This window comes from Aythya fuligula, chromosome W, assembly GCF_009819795.1.
Source record: "Aythya fuligula isolate bAytFul2 chromosome W, bAytFul2.pri, whole genome shotgun sequence".
NCBI classification, from domain to species: domain Eukaryota; kingdom Metazoa; phylum Chordata; class Aves; order Anseriformes; family Anatidae; genus Aythya; species Aythya fuligula.
Genome location: NC_045594.1, coordinates 17,870,408 through 17,894,635, shown reverse-complemented (window position 1 = coordinate 17,894,635; position 24,228 = coordinate 17,870,408). Strand labels below are relative to the sequence as shown.

General features: G+C 46.1%; 1 protein-coding gene across 4 annotated transcripts in view; it reads right to left on the bottom strand.

The window, feature by feature from the left end:
• The window catches only part of LOC116501393 (secretory carrier-associated membrane protein 1-like), a 117,740-nt gene extending 93,780 nt beyond the window's left edge, over nucleotides 1-23,960 (bottom strand). Inside the window, exons 1-2 of one of the 4 annotated variants that reach the window (XM_032206922.1) lie at nucleotides 23,847-23,960; nucleotides 23,702-23,766 (exon numbers count right to left, since the gene is read on the bottom strand). In XM_032206922.1, the coding sequence (XP_032062813.1) occupies nucleotides 23,702-23,758 (57 nt within the window). In that variant the 5' untranslated portion in view covers nucleotides 23,759-23,766; nucleotides 23,847-23,960. Of the gene's footprint in view, nucleotides 1-23,701; nucleotides 23,819-23,846 lie in introns of those variants that run through there. The other 3 variants (XM_032206921.1, XM_032206924.1, XM_032206920.1) reach the window with 3 other exon arrangements.
• Nucleotides 23,961-24,228: the final 268 nt, after the last annotated feature.

The window sequence follows — 24,228 nt, the reverse complement described above, 5'->3', positions numbered from 1 at the left end:
CTCCTGATATTTATATTTCAGCCATCATCCTCCATACCAGAGAGGCTTTAACTGCTTGACTTGTTTGATTGCAGCACGTTTCACATTCATGGATAACATGTTGCCCTATTTTCAGCTGGGATAGACTTCATTTTCTTCCTAGTAGCCAGTACGGTGCTGTGGTTTTGGATTTAGGATGAAAATAATGCTGATAACAGACCAGTGTTTCAGTTGTTGCTGAGCAGTGCTTATACAGAGTCAAGGACTTTTCATCTTCTCCCAACCTCTCTGCCAGTGAGGAGACTGGGAGTGCACAAGAAGCTGGGAGGGGACGCAGCCAGGACAGCTGATCCAAACTGGCCAAAGGGATATTCCACACCATATGACATCATGCTGAACAATACAACTGAGGGGAGTTTGCTGCGGAGGGTTGCCATTGCTCCGGGACTGGATGTGTATCAGCTGGCTGGTGGTGAGCTATTGCATTGTGCATCACTTGTTTTGTTTATTCTTTTTTTGTTGCTATTATGGGTTCTTTTCTTTTCTTTTCTTTTCTTTTCTTTTCTTTTCTTTTCTTTTCTTTTCTTTTCTTTTCTTTTCTTTTCTTTTCTTTTCTTTTCTTTTCTTTTCTTTTTTCTTTTCCCTTTCCTTTCCTTATTGTCCTTAGTCCATGAATTCTTACACTTCTCAATTTTCTCCCCCATCTACTGCAGGGAGGGGAGTGAGCAAACAGCCATGCGGTGTTTAGCTGCCTACCAGGTTAAACCACAACAGATACAAAAAGTAAAAGTTGTCCCCAGTGGAGCCATCAGTGTCTGCTGCTCTTCCAATCCCCCATAGTCCCATTCTGCTCCATCTGTTCAGGGTCTGTACAAAGAAGGCCTGTTGTCATCAGCAAAACATCTTCCCCTGTTCTTCCTTTCCCTGTGGACACTGCTGGTGCTTGTCCATGAAGTAGAGCCCTTACTTCTCCCACAGCAGGGAATGCCTGTATCTTAGAAACACACATGCACAGCGTAGTTATTGCTAGGAAGTCATCTTTTTTCTCCCAGACTCGTCTGTCTGCTTCCCATCCAATAGTCAGCAGAGGTAAGCATGGGCCCTGTGATCAGCATATGGCATGAGCACACTTATAGAGCCCAGCAATCATTGGCACTGGTTAAAACAGCAGGATGCAATCATGGAAGAAGGATTATTCTGTCTGGAAGAAGACGTATTTATGTCTAGCTGGGGATAGAACACTAGCAATTTCCCTCTCTTGTCTAAAGAATTGTGACACCTGTTGATGAAGTCACATACTGCAACAAACACTGCCTTTAAGAGCACGGCTAACCAACTGTGGGAGCCAGAGTGTGGGAGCAATGAATAGTAAGCTACAGTCATGAGTAAAGATATGGCAAAGTTAACACATGCTATTTTGGAGTGGAGACATAGAATCATAGAACAGTGTTCCAGGAAGCTGTGAAGTGAAGCCAATTGGCACTAGCAGTCTGTGCTGCATGCATATGCTCCTGTACCATCTCAAGAGTGGGAGGAGCAGCAGAAGCTAAGGCAAGCTGAAAAGCTTGTTCAGTAAGTGAATAGACCTCAGCCTCACTTGTCTCTTCTTCCTGCTGTTAACTCTTGCTGTATTATACTGCAGATGTCTGGCTTCTGCAGCCTCTTTCTTATACCTTTACAGCCTTTCTTATACCTTCACACTCTTCTCATATCCTGACCCCTCAAGAAGAGGTACACAGGTGGACTTCAGTGAGCACTGTCTAGACAGTAGCAAGACTTGTGTTATGACCCCTTCCAGTCAAATGATTCTGCCAAATACCTTTTCAGCATCTCTCATTCCTTCAAATTTAAAACCGTATGTAAACAGTTGAACATAAATAGTTGTCTGCATTTTGATTGTTTTATGCTTCACATTGCTTTTTAATCATTCACTGTATTTTCTTCATTGAGCAATTATTAAGCAATTAAATTGAAATTAGAAAGCAATTGAATTGCAATTCTGGGATCTGGAAAACAAGCCAGGAAGTGATCTGTATACATGGTGTGAGAAACTAAGTTGTGCTTTTGCAGTAGAGAACTACTTTTCTGTATTCTAAGGTAGTTGTGTAGTCGTAATAAAGAGAAATGCTAAGTAGATAAGTGGACAGAAGGCCTCACTGTTCCAAAACAAGGTAGAAGCTTCAGAAAAACAGGATGAGCAGTGTGAGAACAGTAAAACAAAGATCACAAGTTCTCAAAACATAAGAAAGGAGAAATTAAAGGGTTGAAAAAAAGAAAAAGTTGTACGTATATGGTATAGAGGAGCATCAAGTAGCTTGTGAACCTGTAGTACTCAGCCAATGAGGAAACAGGGGAGGTGATCAGGTGTCAGGTAATAGGGAATAAACTGTTATGATTTGTTTACTAAAATGCACTCCTAATTGACAGGACGCCTGCTATTGCAATCACGAATAAAATAACTTCACAGAACATCCTGTCTGAAGAAAATTATTTGAGATTTTTCTCACAATGGTCAGGGAGTGAGTGATTAAAAACTGTGGTCCTTAAATATCAGGAGCTCTGTTCTAGAACAAATAAGACAAGGAAAAAAGAGACTGAAAACAAAAGGTGGGGGGAATTATGTTCTCTTTGTTTCAATTCAACTATACACAGTTTTGCAGAACAACAAATGTGAGTTTTTATATAAAATAGCTTACAGGGCATCCATCACAGTTTGACTTTCCTGATTCTCATGCACAGGTGCAAGTAGTTGCTAATCCCAATAATATATTGAGAATTTCTGTGCTTGGAGTAACCTGGTCTGCTGTAATTCCGTCTGCATATACCTATTCATCCTGTATGTGACTATTAATGAACAAGAAGGCTCAGACAGTCTTGATACAGATGCACCAGGTCACATATAGCTGTCACCAGGCAAGGATCCATGCTTCTGCTACTGCAGTCACTGCTCAAGTAAAAGCAAAAATTATGTATGTATTGCTTTTGCAGTGCTGAATGGTGTCCTGGCAGTGAAGTAGCGCTTTGAAGGCAGTAGTTTCTGGCTGGCAATATCGGGAAAGTCTGAGATTATAAACAGAAGGCCAGCTCTTCCAAAGAGATCAATCCACAGGCATCCCCACAGGCAAACAGGATGGAGAAGTGAACTGCTGCATATGAGCAAAGGAAATAACTTTCCTTTGAATTTAGTCTTTGACATTCATAACATATCCTTAAAATATCTTGGCAGAACTAAAGAATCAGATTTCAGCATAGCAATTAGGCTTCCTCTGAAGAAAAAGAAACATAAATGAAATGTTTGTTAAACTTGTACCTCTTCAGGTTTAAAGTCAAATAGAAAAGAAGGATATTTTATTATAAAAATGCAGTAATTACTCTGTTTTCTAATAACAGTTCCTCAGTGCATGCTTTCAAAACAATTTTTTTTTTTTCTTTAAAACACTACAGATAAGGAAGAAAGGATTTCAACATCAATTCCATTTTGTACTGATTCCTTCTTAAGACAGATTCATTTCAAAAAGGGTGAAGGAAAGGACGAAGCAAAGGGGAGGAGGGCAAGGGTGAAACAAAGGGGCCAAGCAAGTATATTACTACATCTAACTTCTGGAAATAAATACAACAGTGGAAGAATATCTGTCAATTTATTCTGCCCCTGGTCCCCAATCTGTTGTGGAGCAAAGTGATTATAATTATATCTTTAAAATGTTAACAGAGTTACCAAAAGTTAGTTCACTCAGTGACTGAACCAAATCACTGGAAACATAAACACACAAAAGTGGTGGAAAAGCTACATATCTTGTGTGTCTTTGAAAAAACATCTGGATGTCTGAAGCATTTCATAGAAGGGAAGTAAAACTGCATTATTAGCTCAAAAATTTCAAGTTGTTCAGGAGCATCTCTTGGTTTTTAATTGGTAATATAGTTAACCAAAAAAAAAAAATCACAGAATCACAGAATTTCTAGGTTGGAAGAGACCTCAGGATCATCGAGTCCAACCTCTGACCTAACGCTAGCAGTCCTCCACTAAACCATATCCCTAAGCTCTACATCTAAACGTCTTTTAAAGACTTCCAGGGATGGTGACTCCACCACTTCCCTGGGCAGCCTGTTCCAATGTCTAACAACCCTTTTGGTAAAGAAGTTCTTCCTAACTGTGTGGGCTGAGAGAGGGAGGGGGCTGTTCCTCCTGAACAACCACTACGCGTTTGGGGCCCTGCTTCCCAGGACGTGGCTGAACACCGCTCGCTGATGGGAAGTAGAGAATAATTTTTCCTCTCTCTGTGCTTCCGCGCGGACTGATTGTTTCTTTTGTCTCTGTTTTTTTCCTCCCATTCCCTTTCCCTTTAATTAAACCTTTCTTATCTCAAACCTCGAGTTCTCTGTGTTGTATTTTCTCCCCCTTCCTCTTTGAGGAGAGGGGGAGTGAGAGAGCGGTTGTGGTGGAGCTCGGCTGCCCACCTGAGTAAAACCACCACAGTCCTTTTTGGCGCCCAACGTGGGGCTCGAGGGTTGAGATAACAATAGCATTGATTGAAGTATTTACAACTAACATATTGGTAGTCATAATGCTCGGTTTTCTGGTAATACTTTTCTGTGTGGATATGTTGTATATAGCCCACTCTCTGTTTTCTTTTTTCCTTTACATCTGATCGGAGAAAGTGTTGAAGTCTGTGCTTGTTTTTTTATCATGTTGTGCTGTAACATACTGGCCTTCAGTTTTGTTTGGTATTCAAACCCGGCACTGTTATCCTCCTGGTCTCCTGGAGATTATCTTATTGAAAATATTAGGAATTACAGTGCCTTCTACTTTTCTCCCTGTGGGCTAATTACAGCAGCCTTTCAGTATCTTGGATACCCCTGGTCAGATATTATCCTCCTATCACTAGGTCTAGTGTTTGTCATCTTCCCCAAAGTAAAGCAATTTATTAAGAATATTATTCAAGGACCTGTCCCCAGACAAAGTTGTGGGTGGCAAGGTGTGTAGGGGGATTTGGGCAGGTACCTATCACGGTTTTCTCCTCCAATGGTTCTAAATTTCACCCCTGAACAAGTACAAAATCCAAGAAAACTGGTGGAATGTTTGAAAGATGTATGCCCTGACCCTGGCAATACTAGAGAACTCCACCAGCTGGCTGCGCTCTGCTGGGGTCTGGCTTACGCCTATCAGATGTCAATTAACATTGCCCAGCACCCTCAAGGGGATAGGGAGGTTCCTGAATTTGATAATGAGACAGCACACACTGTGACCACCCTAGAGGACCGACCATCTATGGTATCAGTCGCCCCTGTAGTAAAGACGAAACAGTGGAAACGGAGATCAGGTCGTTTAGTAAGGGAAGAAGCTCCTTCTACGGATGAGGGAGAAGAGGAAAAGGCAGGCAGCTCTAAAGCAGCGTTATCACGGCAACATCGCGAAGAAGAGACTGAAATCATAGATGAATCAGAAACTACTCGGTCTCTATCTCTGAGTGAGCTGCGAGAAATACGGAAAGACTTCAGTCGCCATCCAGGTGAGCACATCCTCACTTGGCTGCTTCGATGCTGGGATACTGGGGCCAATACCCAACAGCTAGAAGGCAACGAAGCCAAGCAGCTGGGATCCCTTTCTAGAGAAAGACTCATTGATAGAGTAATTGGAAGAGAGGCACAAGTTATCAGCCTCTGGAGGCGAATCCTAACAGCAGTGAAAGAAAGGTATCCCCACAAAGAGGATATTGTCTACCAAGTAAACAAATGGACCACTATGGATAAGGGCCTCCAGCAGCTGCGGGAATTAGCTGTGCTGGAGATGCTTTATAGTGATTTAAACTACGCCCAGGCACCTAAAGACCCCGATGAAGTGCAATGCACAGCGTCCATGTGGCGGAAGTTTGTACGAGCTGCACCCCCAACACATGCCAGCACACTGGCAGTCATGGGTTGGGACGAGGGGATGGGGCCAACTGTGGATACCGTGTCCAACCAGCTTCATAAATATGAAGAAAATCTCTCTCCCCCAGTACGGGGCTGCATTTCAGCTGTGGAGAAACTGTCCCAACGGTTAGACGAACACATAGCTTCGTCCTCACCTAAACGGAAAAACCTTTCGGCCATCAAGCGCCAGCAGTCCCTGGCTCAAACAAGGGAGAATCCGGGACGCACACCGCGAGGTACCTTGTGGTTTTATTTACGTGACCACGGGGAAGATATGAGGAAGTGGGATGGTGAACCGACCTCGGCCCTAGCTGCTCGGGTATGTGAGCTACGGAAAGATACAACAGCAACAAAGAGGGCCCCTAGGAAGATTGCTGCCCCAGTTTCTGTTGAACAGTCCCCCAGAGGCAGTAGAAGGAATAGTATTACTCCTGACCCTGATGAAGAGATTTCTGCTTCACGTTTGGAAGAAATAATTGATAGATACTCCGACCAGGATTAGTGGGGCCCTGCCTCTGGCCAGGTAGAGGAGAGGGACAACCGGATTTACTGGACTGTGTGGATTCGATGGCCTGGCACACCGGAACCGCAAAAATATAAAGCTTTAGTGGACACAGGCGCACAGTGTACCCTAATGCCGTCAGGCCACCAAGGGGCAGAACCCATCTCTATCTCCGGAGTGACGGGGGGATCCCAAGAGCTAACCATATTGGAAGCTGAAGTGAGTCTAACTGGGAATGAGTGGCAAAAGCACCCCATCGTGACTGGCCCAGAGGCTCCGTGCATCCTTGGCATAGACTACCTCAGGAAAGGGTACTTCAAGGATCCAAAAGGGTACCGGTGGGCTTTTGGCATAGCTGCCTTGAGCACAGAGAAGATTAAGCAGCTGTCTACCCTGCCTGGTCTCTCACAAGACCCTTCTGCTGTAGGATTGCTGAGGATTGAAGAACAGCAAGTGCCAATTGCGACTACAACTGTGCACCGGCGGCAATATCGCACCAACCGAGACTCCCTGATTCCTATCCATGAGTTAGTTCACCATCTGGAGAGCCAAGGAGTGATCAGCAAGACTCATTCACCTTTTAACAGTCCTATATGGCCAGTGCGGAAGTCCAATGGCGAGTGGAGGCTAACAGTGGACTATCGGGGCCTGAATGAAGTCACACCACCACTAAGTGCAGCAGTGCCAGACATGCTAGAACTCCAGTATGAGCTAGAGTCAAAGGCAGCCAAGTGGTATGCTACAATTGATATCGCTAATGCATTTTTCTCTATCCCTCTAGCAGCAGCATGCAGGCCACAATTCGCTTTCACTTGGAGGGGCATTCAGTATACTTGGAATCGACTGCCCCAGGGGTGGAAACATAGCCCTACCATCTGCCATGGACTGATCCAGACGACACTGGAACAGGGGAACGCTCCTGAACACCTGCAGTATATCGATGATATCATCGTATGGGGTAACACAGCAGAAGAAGTTTTTGGGAAAGGGAAGAAAATAATTCAAATTCTTCTGAAAGCTGGATTTGCCATTAAATAGAATAAAGTCAAGGGACCTGCACAGGAAATCCAGTTCTTGGGGGTAAAATGGCAGGATGGACGTCGCCATATTCCAATTGATGTGATCAACAAAATAACAGTTATGTCTCCGCCAACTAGCAAAAAAGAAACACAAGCTTTCCTAGGTCTTGTGGGATTCTGGAGAATGCATGTGCCAGGCTATAATCAGCTTGTGAGTCCTCTATATCGAGTGACTCGAAAGAGGAACTCTTTCGAGTGGGGCCCTGAGCAACAACAGGCCTTTGAACAACTCAAACAAGAAATAGCTCGTGCAGTAGCCCTTGGGCCTGTCCGTACTGGACCAGCTGTGCAAAACATACTGTACACTGCAGCTGGGGAGCATGGGCTCACCTGGAGCCTCTGGCAGAAGACCCCAGGAGAAACTCGAGGCCGACCTTTGGAGTTCTGGAGCCGGGCCTATCGAGGATCAGAAGCCAATTACACCCCAACTGAAAAGGAAATATTAACAGCATATGAGGGGATTAGAGCAGCTTCAGAAGTTGTTGGTACAGAAGCACAACTTCTCTTGGCCCCACGGCTACCTGTGTTACATTGGATGTTCAAAGAGAAAATCCCCACTACACATCATGCAACCGATGCTACGTGGAGTAAATGGGTAGCGTTAATTACACAGCGGGCTCGAATGGGGAAACCCAATCGCCCGGGAATCCTGGAAGAGATTATGGACTGGCCAGAGGGCAGGGATTTCGGAGCACCGACAGAAGAAGTAACGCGTGCTGAAGAGGCACCACCATACAATGAGTTGCCAGAAGACAGAAAGCAGTATGTGTTGTTCACTGATGGATCCTGCCGTGTGGTAGGGAGCCATCGGAAGTGGAAAGCTGCTGTGTGGAGTCCCACACGACAAGTTGTGGAGGCCATGGAAGGGGAAGGTGAATCGAGTCAGTATGCAGAAGTGAAAGCTATACAACTAGCCCTAGAAATTGCTGAAAGAGAAAAGTGGCCGGTACTGTATCTCTACACTGACTCATGGATGGTGGCAAATGCTCTGTGGGGGTGGCTGCGACAATGGAAACAGAACAACTGGCAGCGCAGAGGTAAACCTATCTGGGCTGCTACCCTGTGGCAAGATATTGCTGCCCGGGTAGAAAACCTGGCTGTAAAGGTACGTCATGTAGATGCCCATATGCCTAAGAATCGTGCTACCGAAGAACATCAGAACAACGAAGAAGTAGATCGAGCTTCAAAAATTGAAATAGCTCAGGTGGACCTGGACTGGGGACGTAAGGGTGAACTGTTTGTAGCTCGATGGGCTCATGAAACATCAGGACATCTGGGGAGGGACGCCACATATAGATGGGCTCGTGATCGAGGGGTGGACCTGACCACTGAGGCCATCACACAGGTTACCCATGAGTGTGAGACCTGTGCTGCAATTAAACGAGCCATGAAGGTAAAATCTCCCTGGAACAGGGGGAGATGGTTAGGGTTTCAATATGGTGAGGCCTGGCAGATTGACTACATCGGACCACTTCCACAAACCCGCCAAGGCAAACGGTACATACTCACCATGGTAGAAGCAACTACTGGGTGGCTGGAAACTGTCCTGGTTTCAGTTAGCACAGAATTAATTTTCTTCCTAGTAGCTGGTGGAACTTGAAGAGAATCTATTGTCCTCCCCACCTGAACCAACCAGTGCCCACCGACCAAAGGAGAACACTTGGGAGAAACTTTCTGAAAAGGTTCACCAACTTGAAGAGAGATTATTCTCCTTCGCACCTGTACAAAGCAGTGTCTCAGCTGTCAGGGGTAGGCGTTCACCCACACAAGGAAGACGATATGGTGGGTACTCACCCCGTGCCACCCTGTGGTTTTACTTACGAGACCATGGAGAGGACATGAGAAAGTGGGATGGAAAATCTACCGCGACCCTAGAGGCACGGGTACGTGAGTTGCAAAAGAAAACAATCAGGAAAAAGGGATTCTCCGAAAAGTTTGCTGCTCCAACTTCCAGCAGACAGTCCTTCAAACACAGAAACGAGGAAGATTCTGACCAGGATTAGGGGGGCCCTGCCTCCAGCCAGGGGGAGGAAAGGGACAATCGAGTTTATTGGACTGTGTGGATTCGATGGCCTGGCACATCACGCGCACAGAAGTATAAGGCTTTAGTAGACACCGGTGCACAATGTACTATAATGCCATCGAGCTATAAAGGACCAGAGCCCATCTATATTTGTGGAGTGACAGGGGGATCTCAGCAGTTGACTGTATTGGAGGCTGAAGTGAGTCTGACTGGGAATGAGTGGGAAAAGCACCGCATTGTGACTGGTCCGGATGCTCCATGTATCCTTGGCATAGACTATCTTAGAAGAGGATACTGCAAGGACCCAAAAGGGTTCCGGTGGGCTTTTGGTATTGCTGCCTTAGAGACAGAGGGCATTAAACAATTATCTACCTTGCCTGGTCTCTCAGAGGACCCCTCTGTTGTGGGGTTGCTGAGGGTCGAAGAACAGCAAGTGCCAATTGCTACCACAACTGTGCACCGGCGGCAATACCGCACCAACCGAGACTCCCTGATTCCCATCCATAAGCTAATTCGTCAATTGGAGAGCCAAGGAGTGATCAGCAAGACTCATTCACCTTTCAATAGTCCCATATGGCCAGTGCGAAAGTCTAATGGCGAGTGGAGACTAACAGTGGACTATCGCGGCCTGAACGAAGTCACGCCACCACTGAGTGCTGCAGTGCCGGACATGCTGGAACTTCAGTATGAACTTGAATCGAAGGCAGCCAAGTGGTACGCCACAATTGATATCGCTAATGCATTTTTCTCCATCCCTCTAGCAGCAGAGTGCAGGCCACAATTTGCCTTCACTTGGAGGGGAGTCCAATATACTTGGAATAGGCTGCCCCAGGGGTGGAAACACAGCCCTACCATTTGCCATGGGCTGATCCAGTCTGCACTAGAGCAGGGGGAAGCTCCTGAACACCTGCAGTACATCGATGACATTATTGTGTGGGGTGACACAGCAGAGGAAGTTTTCGAGAAAGGGAAGAAAATAGTCCAAATCCTTCTGAAAGCCGGTTTTGCCATAAAACAAAATAAAGTCAAAGGACCTGCACGGGAGATCCAGTTTTTAGGAATAAAATGGCAAGATGGACGTCGTCAAATCCCAATGGATGTGATCAACAAAATAACAGCTATGTCTCCACCAACTAACAAAAAAGAAACACAGACTTTCCTAGGTGTTGTGGGGTTTTGGAGAATGCACATCCCAAATTACAGTCTGATTGTAAACCCACTCTACCAAGTAACTCGTAAGAAGAATGAGTTTGAATGGGGCCCTGAACAATGACAAGCCTTTGAACAAATCAAGCAGGAAATAGTCCATGCAGTAGCCCTTGGGCCAGTTCGAACAGGACCAGATGTAAAGAATGTGCTCTACACTGCAGCCGGGGAGAACGGCCCCACCTGGAGCCTCTGGCAGAAAGAACCTGGGGAAACTCGAGGTCGGCCTCTGGGGTTTTGGAGTCGGGGATACAGAGGATCTGAGGCCCGCTATACTCCAACTGAAAAGGAGATATTGGCAGCATATGAAGGAGTTCGATCTGCTTCGGAGGTGGTCGGTACTGAAGCGCAGCTCCTCCTAGCACCCCGATTACCGGTACTAGGCTGGATGTTCAAGGGAAGGGTCCCCTCTACGCATCATGCAACTGATGCTACATGGAGCAAGTGGGTTGCACTGATTACTCAGCGGGCTCGAATAGGAAACCCCAGTCGCCCAGGAATATTGGAAGTGATCATGGACTGGCCAGAAGGCAAATACTTTGGGATATCATCAGAGGAGGAGGTGGGTCGTGCTGAAGAAGCCCCACTGTACAACCAGTTGCCAGAGAATGAAAAGAAATATGCCCTGTTCACTGATGGGTCCTGTCGTATTGTGGGGAAGCATCGGAGATGGAAGGCTGCTGTATGGAGTCCTACGCGACGAGTTGCAGAAGCTGCTGAGGGAGAAGGTGAATCGAGTCAGTTTGCAGAAGTGAAAGCCATTCAGCTGGCTTTAGACATTGCTGAACGAGAAAAATGGCCAGTTCTCTATCTCTACACCGATTCATGGATGGTAGCAAATGCCCTGTGGGGATGGTTACAGCAATGGAAGCAAAACAACTGGCAGCGTAGGGGCAAACCTATCTGGGCTGCTGCATTGTGGCAAGATATTGCTGCTCGGGTAGAGAACCTGGCTGTGAAAGTACGCCACGTAGATGCTCATGTGCCCAAGAATCGGGCTACTGAAGAACATCAAAACAACCAGCAGGTGGATCAGGCTGCTAAGATTGAAGTAGCTCAGGTGGACCTGGATTGGCAGCATAAAGGTGAATTATTTATAGCCCGATGGGCCCATGACACCTCAGGCCATCAAGGTAGAGATGCAACATACAGATGGGCTCGTGATGGAGGGGTGGACTTGACCATGGACGCTATAGCACAGGTTATTCATGACTGTGAAACATGTGCTGCAATCAAGCAAGCCAAACGGTCAAAGCCTCTTTGGTATGGAGGACGATGGCTGAAATATAAATATGGAGAGGCCTGGCAGATTGATTACATCACACTCCCTCAAACTCGCAATGGCAAGCGCCACGTACTTACAATGGTGGAAGCAACCACCGGATGGCTGGAAACATATCCTGTGCCTCATGCTACCGCCCGGAACACCATCCTGGGCCTTGAAAAGCAAGTCCTATGGCGACATGGCACCCCAGAAAGAATAGAATCAGACAATGGGACTCACTTCCGAAACAACCTTATAGACACTTGGGCCAAAGAACATGGTATTGAATGGGTGTATCACATCCCCTATCATGCACCAGCCTCCGGGAAAGTTGAACGATACAATGGCCTGTTAAAGACTACCTTGAAAGCAATGGGCGCTGGGACGTTCAAAAACTGGGATACGCATTTGGCAAAGGCCACCTGGTTAGTCAATACTAGGGGATCTACCAACCGAGCTGGACCTGCCCAATCAAACCTGTTACGTACTGTAGATGGGGATAAAGTTCCTGTAGTGCATGTAAAAAATATGCTGGGTAAAACAGTCTGGGCTACTCCTGCCTCAGGAAAAGGCAAACCTATTCGTGGAATTGTTTTCGCTCAGGGACCTGGATATACTTGGTGGGTGATGCAAAAGAACGGAGAGGTCCGGTGTGTACCTCAAGGAGATTTAATACTGGGTGAGAATAGCCCATGAACTGAATTGCACCATGTTAAATAGTATATTATACTGTATGTTATCACTACCATGATTACTATAGGTGACTAATTAGAATGTATGGAAAAGAGTGTAACCTGAGCATGACATAAATGGTATGGAATAAGGGGTGGATAGATGTCCTGGTTTCAGTTAGCACAGAATTAATTTTCTTCCTAGTAGCTGGTGGAATGCTGTGTTTTGGCTTAGAATGAGAAGAGTGCTGATAACACCCCGATGCTTTAATTGTTGCAGAGCAGTGCTTATACTAAGCCAAGGACATCTCAGCCTTTGCTCTGTCCTGCCAACGGGCAGGCTGGGGGGTGCAGTAAGAGCTGGGAGGGGACAGACCGAGGACAGGTGACCCAAACTAGCCAAAGGGGTATTCCATACCATCTGACGTCATGCTAAACAATATATAGGGGTGGCTAGCCGGGGGGAGGGGGCCGGACTGCTCGGGGTTAGGCTGGGCATCGGTCAGCGGGTGGTGAGCAATTGCATTGTGCATCACTTGTTTGTACATACTATTATTACTTTCGTATTGTCACCATTGTATCATCATTATTATTATTGTTATTATTATTTTTGTTATTTTTTTTTTTTCCTGTCTTATTAAACTGTCTTTATCTCAACTCACGGGCTTCACTTTCCATTTCTCTCCCCCGTCCCAGAGAGGGAGGGGGGAGGGTGAGCGAACGGCTGCGTGGTGTTTAGCTGCCGGTCGGGTTAAACCACGACAGAAACATACCCTGTAAACCATGCCACGGCCCGAAACACTATCTTGGGCCTGGAAAGGCAAGTGCTGTGGCGACATGGTACACTGGAGAGAATAGAGTCCGACAATGGGAGTCACTTCCGAAACAATTTGATCACTTCCTGGGCCAAGAGACATGGCATTGAGTGGGTGTATCACATCCCTTATCACCCACAAGCCTCTGGGAAGGTTGAGAGGTACAATGGACTGTTAAAAACTATGCTGCGAGCATTGGGTGCTGGGACATGGAAACATTGGGATATAAATCTACCAGAGGCCACTTGGCTAGTTAACAACAGGGGGTCTGAAAGCCGTCCTGGTCCTGCTGAAACAAAACCCCTACACACTGTGGGAGAAGCTAAAGTCCCTGTAGTGCGTGTGGGGAAGTGGATGGGGAAGGCGGTGTGGGTTGCCCCTGCCTCGGGAAAAGGCAAACCCACTCGTGGGATTGTCTTTGCCCAAGGACCAGGGTATACCTGGTGGGTAATGCAGAAAGATGGGGATATCAAGTGTGTGCCTCAAGGAGATTTAACACTGGGAGAAAATTAATCTGTCATCCAAGTTATGTGTTGTAGGAGGACACTGCAGAACCAATGACAGGTCAACTTTGCAAGGAACCGGGCAAGTGCAACACTGATGTGAGCTAAGCTCGTGCTGGTGTCAAGAAAACCAACTTTGCCTGCCCTGAGTGACCACTTTGACAGATGAAGGCGAAACCATCAACAGTTTTTATGAGCATTTTGGGAAAAGACCTATAGAATAAAGAGAAGTACAGACATAAAAATGCTTCAATGGACAGAAAACAATGGTGATGAGAACATCTATATACTAAACTGTACCTGATTGTGACACAAATGTTATGGAATAAGGGGTGGAAGTTGTGTTGGGTCTGTCTGAGCTGGAGTCACCTTTTCCCTGCAGCAGCCCACACAGTGCTGTACTCTGCACTTGTAGCTGGAACAGCACTGATATCACTCCAGTGTTGTGTCTATTGCTGCATAGTGCTGGCACAGCATCAGGACTCCTTCCAAGCCCCCAAGAGCCAGCAGACTGGGGGTGGGCAAGTGATGGGGAGGGGACATTGCTGGGGCAGCTGACCTAAACCAACCAAAGGGATATTCCATAACACCTGATGTCACACTCAGCAATAAAAGGGGGGGCTCTCGTGGGGGAGGGGGCTGTTCCTCCTGAACAACCACTACGCGTTTGGGGCCCTGCTTCCCAGGACGTGGCCGAACACCGCTCGCTGATGGGAAGTAGAGAATAATTTTTCCTCTCTCTGTGCTTCCGCGCGGACTGATTGCTTCTTTTGTCTCTGTTTTTTTCCTCCCATTCCCTTTCCCTTTAATTAAACCTTTCTTATCTCAAACCTCGAGTTCTCTGTGTTGTATTTTCTCCCCCTTCCTCTTTGAGGAGAGGGGGAGTGAGAGAGCGGTTGTGGTGGAGCTCGGCTGCCCACCTGAGTAAAACCACCACACTAACATCCAACCTAAACCTCCCCTGGCGCAACTTTAGCCCATTCCCCCTCGTCCTGTCACCAGGCACATGGGAGAACAGACCAACCCCCACCTCACTACAGCCTCCTTTAATGTACCTGTAGAGAGCAATAAGGTCGCCCCTGAGCCTCCTTTTCTCCAGGCTGAACAAGCCCAGCTCCCTCAGCCGCTCCTCGTAGGACTTGTTCTCCAGGCCCCTCACCAGCTTCGTCACCCTTCTCTGGACCCGCTCAAGCACCTTGATGTCCTTCTTGTAGCGAGGGGCCCAAAACTGAACACAGTACTCGAGGTGCGGCCTCACCAGAGCCGAGTACAGGGGGACGATCACTTCCCTAGACCAGCTGGCCACACTGCTTCTTATGCAAGCCAGGATGCCGTTGGCCTTCTTGGCCACCTGAGCACACTGCTGGCTCATATTCAGCCAACTATCAACCATCACTCCCAGGTCCTTCTCTGCCTGGCAGCTTTCCAACCACTCATCTCCCAGCCTGTAGCTCTGCTTGGGGTTGTTGCGCCCCAGGTGCAGGACCCGGCACTTGGCCTTGTTGAACTTCATGCAGTTGACCTCAGCCCATCAGTCCAGCCTATCCAGATCCTCCTGCAAAGCCTTCCTACCCTCGAGCAGATCGACACACACACCTAACTTGGTGTCATCTGCAAACTTACTGAGGGTGCACTCGATGCCCCCATCCAGATCATCGATAACAATATTAAAGAGGACCGGCCCCAGTACTGAGCCCTGGGGGACGCCACTAGTGACTGGCCCTTCTTGTAGATGGGCGTCACATTTGCTAGCCGCCAGTCGACTGGGACCTCCCCTGATAGCCAGGACTGTTGATAAATAATGGAAAGTGGCTTGGACAGATCCTCCGCCATTTCTCTCAGTATCCTCGGGTGGATCCCATCTGGCCCCATCGACTTGCATACATCCAAGTGCCATAGCAGGTCGCCAATCATTTCCTCATGGATAGTGAGGGCCACATTCGGCTCCCCATCCCCTTCCACCAGCTCAGGGTACTGGATATCCAGAGAACAACTGGTTTTGCCGCTAAAGACTGAGGCAAAGAAGACATTAAGCACCTCTGCCTTTTCCTCCAAAACATAAATATAAATCTTACAAATAGCAAGTTACAAGGAGCAAGATGTTCATATGCACATACCTCACCAAAACCAGAAGAGACTGGACCATGAAATACCATTTCATAGAATCATAGAATACCCCGAGTTGGAAGGGACCCATAAAGATCATCAAGTCCATTTCTATTTTGAATTCACATTACCACTATAACTGAAATTTGCTTAGTGTTTTCATGCTGTTGAAATCAGAAGAAAATCCAGATCTGCAATCAGTGAAAATTTGACTAATGTAGAACCCAGATGTGATACAGAACACAGAGCAAAGTTTTAAGTATACAAAATTTCTATTCAAAAGTGTAATTGCATTGTAAAATATATCTTCTTTAATTTTCAGTGTTTATAGTAACAGAATAAAGAAGCTGTATACTTTCTGCAAGGTTATAGCTATGAGATGCACTTAATATTTGAGAAATATTTGGCAACTAAACAATACTGTTCCCATTTTTGCGAAAAAGGCATCTCTTGGAGCACTAGAAATGTTATGAAAAGGCAGTCAGTGAAATAACGTATTTGGTATTATAATTCATTTGAACATTTACGTGAAAAGTGCAACATGAGATTAAGTATTCCATCTGTGCAACATGAGATTAAGTATTCCATCTGATTATTAATGAACTGAGAAATGTTTAAAAAGCAATGCAGTTTCACCTATATGTTTTATCCAAAATATATGCTCGATCCATGATTCTGCCAAGCATTTGCAAACAAACAAATTAAAATGAAGTTAAAATGTTAGCAAGACACAATCATAGTGCCCCCTTTCTTATCCACCCCTTCAACTAAAAGCCTCAGTAAGGCTTTCATTATCTTGCCGTTGCGATCAGCTCCGGTACAGGCACATTCTGCAAAAAGGCAAAGGATCACGGAATACAGGAAGGTTTCCTGATCCAGGGAAACCCCAGGGTAGCACAGAGACCAGTCAGGAGCTGGCAGCTCTCCCATGCGGCTGACGAGGCGTAGGCGGGGACAGGAGTAGCGGCAGCTACTACACACACATACAAAAGACAGCCCTACCAAGCACTAGCAACCAGGATTGGTAAACAGGGTGCGGTATTCCAGTTCTTGTGGGAGGGTGCGCAGGATAGGCACCTCTTCCAAGGAGGGCCGTTCCACTGGTTGAGTGGGAGATTTGAAGTACGCAACCCAGCAACCAGGCACTGTTCTGTGACTATTTACACAGGTTGAAGACACTCATCCTACCTGACCCTTAAGGTAGAATAGCAGGCACTTTTCTGAGAGCAGAGACTGCAAGTTGAGACTGAGGGATCTGCACCCTCTCCCCCAGTGATGACCAATGCCTCCACACCAACAAAGCTGCTGAAGGGAGGGGCTGCAGTGCAGACCTCAGACTGCAGGAAGCATCTAGATCTTCCTCTGGAGGCAGGCGGCAGACCTGCCTGTAAAAGGTGTGCACAGGTGGAGGACCTCTTGCACCAGGTGGCTGAGCTACAGGAGGCAGTGAGAAGGCTGTGTAACATCAGGAAGACTGAGGAGTTAGCTGATTCCAAGCACTGCCTGCAGTGGACCCACAGCCAAGAACTCCCTCACTGGCACATATAGATGGGAGGGAGTTCAATAATGCAGAAGAATGGAAGCAACAGCAAGGACCAGCAGGAGGAAGAGTCTTCCCCTGAAGCCTGAGGTGCTTCAAAACCACTTCACAGCTCTGCAGACTGAAAAAGAAGGACCTTTCACACCAGGAGAGACACTGGAGATGAGTAAGGCAGGCCCATCTGCTCCCTGTATAACAACCATCTGGTGAATCAACAGATGATTACAGATCAATCAAAATGAAAACATAAGGTTTTCCTTTGAGGAGGGGAAGTGAGAGAACGGCTAGGGTAGAATTGAGTTGCCTAGCAGGGTAAAACCACCACAGCATATTAAGGCTCTGCTTCTCAAGATGTGGCCAAACATCACTTGCTGATAGGAAGTAAACAATAATTGTTTTCTCTGTTTGCTTCTGCATGGGCTTTGCTTGTTTTTTTGTTTTTGTTTTTGTTTTTTCCCTTTAATTATCTTTATCTCAAGCTGTAACAAACACACCATCTCCCACAAATCATATTTTTCTTCTCCTCCATCCCCCTCCACAAAGGAGGATGGGGAGTGAAAGAGTAGTGTTGTGGAGCTTAATTAGCCAACAATATGAAACCACATGGACAGACAGAGAGGGCATGCCAAGTAAGTGAAAGATCTACAAACACGTGCACTTGTGAAAGTAGAGAATGCTGCATGTGTCTTCACTAGTTAACTTCCACCTGTGTCTACATGAATTTTAGGCAAGTCATGCGCTTAAGTGCTGCTAAAGGCAGCCTTTAGCTGGGGCAGCCTATGTGATTAGTCATGCCAGTGTGAAATATGTTCATCTGATTCGTGTCAGTATGGAACAATGCTAGGGCCACATGGTATGATGAATGTGACCTTCTGTCTTACATACCCTTGTATAACCACAAGTCTAAGAAAAACAGAGTGGTTAATGTATATAGTTCTTGTATCTTGCAAAGGAATGTTTTAGCAATTCATGTCAATAGAGAGCTTGAAGGGAAATGTATTTGTAGGCTTTTCCTTGAAGTCTCTGATATCTGGGGGGTTTCAGAATAACTGCAAACTATTATGACTATTGCATGGGACACTATGCAAGTTTCTAATATCTGGCCAGGAGATTAAGGAGACGGGGAGAGCTGAAGAACGACTAAAAGACAAAGCTTGCAGGGGACGCTGCACAAGTCTCTGACATACAGCCAAGTTGGACAAAGGAGAAGGACAAGAGGGAGGAAGACTATGAGCCTTCAGCACGAGAGACCCCCAGAGGTACCACTGGAGACTGATACGCATGCTCCAGTAGGAGGGTTTAGATTCCGGAAACTAATTATAATAACCCTGTTTTTTTTAGAAGTAGTAATGAATATGTATTAACCTAGGAACATAAAACTCGGCTGCTTGATGTAACTGGGGTACGTCTTGGTGGAGCGGAAACTCCCGGCGCACCCAGTGTTGTTTGCCTGCCTCTATTCCTTTAATAAATTGTAAACTTTTATTATAGTCCTATTTTGAAGACTGAGCCATTTATTACAAATGGGGGCTCGTCCGGGAGGGCTTTGGTTCCTGAATTCTGATTTGATCTAGGAGGGGCGCCCCACCATTTGGTGGCTCCTGTTTGAGTCAGGTCAGGACTAATGCCATCTTGAACCTGAATAAAGGTAAGCAAAGATTTTGATTTTTTTATGAGCTTCCTTGCCGGCTGCAGCACTGTATTTTGCCCGTAATTCTGCGCGTGAAGATCCGAACAAAGAAGACGGAGTCATAAGTGTTTAAGGCGTATACCGTTCGGTTGGGTGGGATTTGGTTGCCTGTGTGTGTAAGACTGTGACTGGGACGGAACTCAGTTCCAAAGCGAGTGTGGAGGTCTTCTAATCGCGGTTCCAATCTCCCGCAAGGGACTTGGCCGGTGAAGGACCGAAGCAATTCCTATAGGATTCGTGGGTGGGTGAGAGGTCCTAAACCCCCTGCAAGACACTCTTACTAAGGTAACCAAGGGCTGTGGGAATTGCCATATTAAAATTCCTAGATGGGTCAGACAGAATTGATGACCAGGGACCAGAAGAAAGGGAGCAAATTACCAGAAAGTCCAATAGGAATAATGATTAGAAATTGGAGCGATAGAGGCCCCAGAAAAGGAAAGAGTAAATAAATATGGTCCAGTATTGTATGATAGAATGACCAAAAGAACCCTTAAGACCCCATGTATTTTGACCGATATTTGGGTCCACAGAGGACTGGGTCTGTCAGGCTTTGAACATTCCTGTTAATAGTAGAATACCCGTGGATCCGGAAGAGAGCAAGTATGCTGCACCTGAAACATGGAATTAGAAATTAGAGAGCGATTGATTAAGAATGAATATGTGCTACATTTGCAATGTACTGTGCCTGTGCTGCGCTTAGACCTCCAGATAACAGGAGCCCCTTGGACCCCAAGAACCAGATCAAAACAACCTCACGGTTCGGACTTTAACCAAGGGGTCTGAGATAAGGAGGACTGTTCACAAAGGGACAGGTTATGCATTTGTATAAGAGTATTGGGAAACTTCATGTATATGTAACTCTTTACTCTTTTATAACCAAAGCAAGTTGCCACGTTAGGCACACGACATTGGTGGGGCTACCCCCCCACCCCGTGCCACCCAGCGTCAAGTAAACATACCTACTTTACAATCTTACTGATTGTGGAGTCATATTTCTGTGAGTCATTTTGGTGAGCCAGGCAGGAGACACTCTGTTTGGCTGCAGGATCGGCTGCGGAGCGGACGCCCCTAGGTGCACCCTGAGTGTTTTGCTCGGAGGGGACTCCACTCTCAGCCGCTCACCACAGGAGCAGACAAAGACCTCCTGAAGCTGCAGACAAACAGTATGTTTTCAGCTGCTGGAGGGATACTAACTGGAGTGTTAAAAATTGTATGTCTTATTCTTAAATGTCCAGGTATTTTGTGTTGAAAGTATTTGTGTAAGTGTAAGGGTTCGAAACAAAGTGGAATAAGTCACTCCACGAAGAACACAGTCAGAGACAATACTTGTTTGGTTGGTTATCATTCTAAATTATATCCTTGTGGTATGAATGAGATGTGCTAGAGGCCTCTTTGTGTGATTGCATGATTGTGCTGTGTGAGTGAGACGCAGCGTCACTGCGAAGCGAGTGCGGAGTTCTAGTCCGCGGTTCTGTATTCTCCACGAGGGGAGTGGGCGGAGACGAACGAAGTGTGTGACAGACGGAAAAGAAGGGCTGTTTTATCCAAGTTTTGATTGGTGGTACATAATATATGGGCCTGGTGGTGTATCTTGTGATCCTTTTTTTTTCTCTTAAATGCTTTGAGTGTGACAAGAAAAAAGGCAGGAGCATTATCTAAGTAACTAACAGTTGAGAAGTATTGGTGTATTTGCTGTGGTGTGTGGTCAGTTTCCCAAGTACTGGAGAGGGGGCTGACTGATTATCAAAGCAGTAGAATGGAGAAAGTCGTTTCTTCAGTGGTTTGGGCTTGAGCCCTGGGAATTTGGTAAGAAGGGGGAGAGGGAATTTATTTAGGCCTCAATACCTTTTTAAACCCCCATATTGACGGATACACAGGAGTGATTCTTTGTTTCGTATAGGCTTACTAACAAAGTGCATGAGAAAAATTGGCATTCGGCTTGAAATTCGGTCCTGTTGAAATGTAAATTTTGTGGAAAAGGTGGTAATGTTTATCTAGAAGACAAAGGATGAGTGCTTCAGCTGTCTTCCTGAAGTTCTGTGGATTTATGATTGAAACGGGGCTCATTAATAATTTGAAATAGTAAAGTTTGTATGTGGGAAGAGGAGTTTAATCCCAGAGAATTGGGACATTTGGGAAGAAGATTAGGAAAAGATAGTAAAAACCCGCAGTAAAAAGGTTTTCGTGGAAGTTGAAACAAAGGACAGTAACTAGTAAGGAATAGTAATAAATAAACAAATAAAAGGGAATGGGAAATCAAGGAAATGGGTAATATCCAAAACAGAGACGTTTTAAAGAAATCCTCCTTTGGTGCATATTAGCACATTGGAAGGATATTGTTAGAACTGGGGGCACAGAAAGCAAGAGGACTTTCAGTAAGTATTGCAATCAGTGGTGGCTACTATACAAGCTAAATGGCCACTTCATGGATCAATCGACTATAACACTATCTTGCAATTAATGTTGTTTTTGAGGAGAGAAGGAAAATAGGATGAAATGTATTATACTGAGATGTTTCAGCATCTTAGAGGGAAAAGGAGTGGAATTAAGTTAGCCCCTGACTAAGCCTTTGGTGTTGGCATGAGAAAAGTACAGGCTGGAGAAAGATAAAGGGAGGGTTAAGAGTTGTTGAATGTGTTAAAGGTGCGGCATGTAGTATTTAACAGAGCTGTTTGAAGTTGAATGAGCAGGGAAAGAGGATATAGGAATGTTAATAGTTCTGCCTCAACAGGAGGCTGGGATCTCAAAATCACCTGTGCAAGCACTTTGGGGCAGAGGGACCATGATGGGTCCGAGAGACTTGTCATGGAAACAGAAAAGCAGTTAACTCTTAAAACAATCTGAGTTTATGAGTGAGCTCAGATTGCCAATGGGACTGCTCAGGGAACTGTTGACAATTGCATTCCCCTGACCGGCCCCACGCTGAGACTATAGTCACCCCGGAAATAATGAACGGTTAAGATCTGGTTAAATTGGGAATGGAGAATCTGTTCCAACAAGATCCAAAAGAAGCCCCTATGGAATTTTTGGACCGACTATGAAATGCAATGGAAAACAAAACAAACGAAACTAGAAAAAATAGGGGCTAAATTAGAACAAGGAAGATGGACACTGCCAGACAGGCGAGAGATATTGCCAGAAGCTTATGCAAAGCAAATATTGGGACGTTTGCATACACAAACACATTGGGGTACAAAGGCATTAAGTGATCATTTACTAAAACAATTTGGTTGCATTGTTTTTTTTTGAAATAGCAAAGCAAATTACATAACCATTGCTTAACTTGTCAGAAGATAAAAAAGAAAGTGTTTCAACAAGCAGCCACAGGAGGGAGAAACAAAACAAAACAGCTTATAGGGCTTTTGAGAAAGTACAAGTTGATTTCACTGAATTGCCCAAAGTAGAGAGGATAAAATACATGTATCTATTTGTAATAGTAGATCATTTAACACAATGGGTAGAAGCTTATCCTGTAGCACGAGCTACGGCACAAATGGTGGTAAAAATTCCATTAGAACACCTGATACCTAGATGTGGGATAATCCAGTACACATTGATTCTGATCAGGGCACACACCTTACTTCTAAAATAATAAAATTATTATGTCAATCATTAGGTATTCAGTGGGAATACCATACTCTGTGGCACCCACAAAGTTCAGGGAAAGTAGAAAAACTGAGCCATTTATTACAAATGGTGTTTCTGCCCAATCACTGGGATATATGCTCACCTTTGTTATTGGTTGGACCTAAAAAGGAGAAAATGGCAGCAATGTTCCCTAACCTGGGCAGAGACCCCAGGTTCTTGGAAACCAGGCTGAGCCTCAATGGCTGGACAGGGTTGAGAGGAGATGAGAGAGGAAAAAGGGTGGGATAAATTCACTAAACTATTCGGGTCAGCCAAACAGAAGAAAAAATACTGCAATGTTATATATATGTATATATATACACAATAACTTACCACTATTTTTTGTAGTGATAAGAATGCACTTGAAACACAGATTTGTATTATTTTAGTAGTAGAAGAGAGAACAAAACACAGAAGCGTGAACTTGTGAAATAACTATGTCTGTTTCTACAGCTCCTAAGAAGGCTGCTCATCCTACAAAGTCCCCTATAACCGTCATGCCCCAAACACTACGAAATGTAGGCCCCTCTGGAGCTGCCGCTCAGCATCTTACAGCCTGCCCCCCAGCGAGACAGCCTCCCTAAGGCCATCCCTAACCCACAGCGCTGACTCCTTTCCCACCTTTTACAGTAGGGAAAAGCCGCCGCCGCCCCCCGAAGGGATACCACTGGGACCAAGCCCCCTCCCTCGGAACGCATAAAGCCACGGCACTGAGGACGGCTTACATCCCATCCCTGCGCCGGCTCCGCCCTTTAGCCACCGCCCCCTCCCCACCCCCAATCTCACCTTGAAGGGGTTGTTGAGGTCTGGGTCAGCGAAGGGATTGTTATCGAAATCTGACATGGTGGGGGCTGCAATCATCGAGCGGAGATGTTTATTCCCCCACAGCACAGCACTCCACCCCACCCCACTCCACCCCCCTTCCGCTCACCAACTCACAGGCTACCTCCTACTGCTATTATCAGCTGCTACAGCTCGGACCCAAAGCCGCCAGTAAGTAAGCGTCAGCCTCCCAAAATGGCTGCCCTTGAAGTGACAGTGAGGATAAGACGTCCCCGGAAGGGAAAGGGAGTGCCTGTTCCTGGGCTGGGTAGGAGGTGGTAGGGTTAGAAGAGCCCATTCCCGGGGTAGGGAGTGAGGAGAGTGGGCTCAGCGAGCGAGTTCATTCGTGATGGTGGAGGAGGGGGCTGAGTGTTAGAGACCAGTAGGTTCGGTGCGGCAGGTGGGGAAGGGTGTCCGTACGTTATTAACGGTCACGGTGGGCGCAGGTTGTCTCATATCAAAGAGCAGCACTCGCTCGGCAGCTCTGAGCC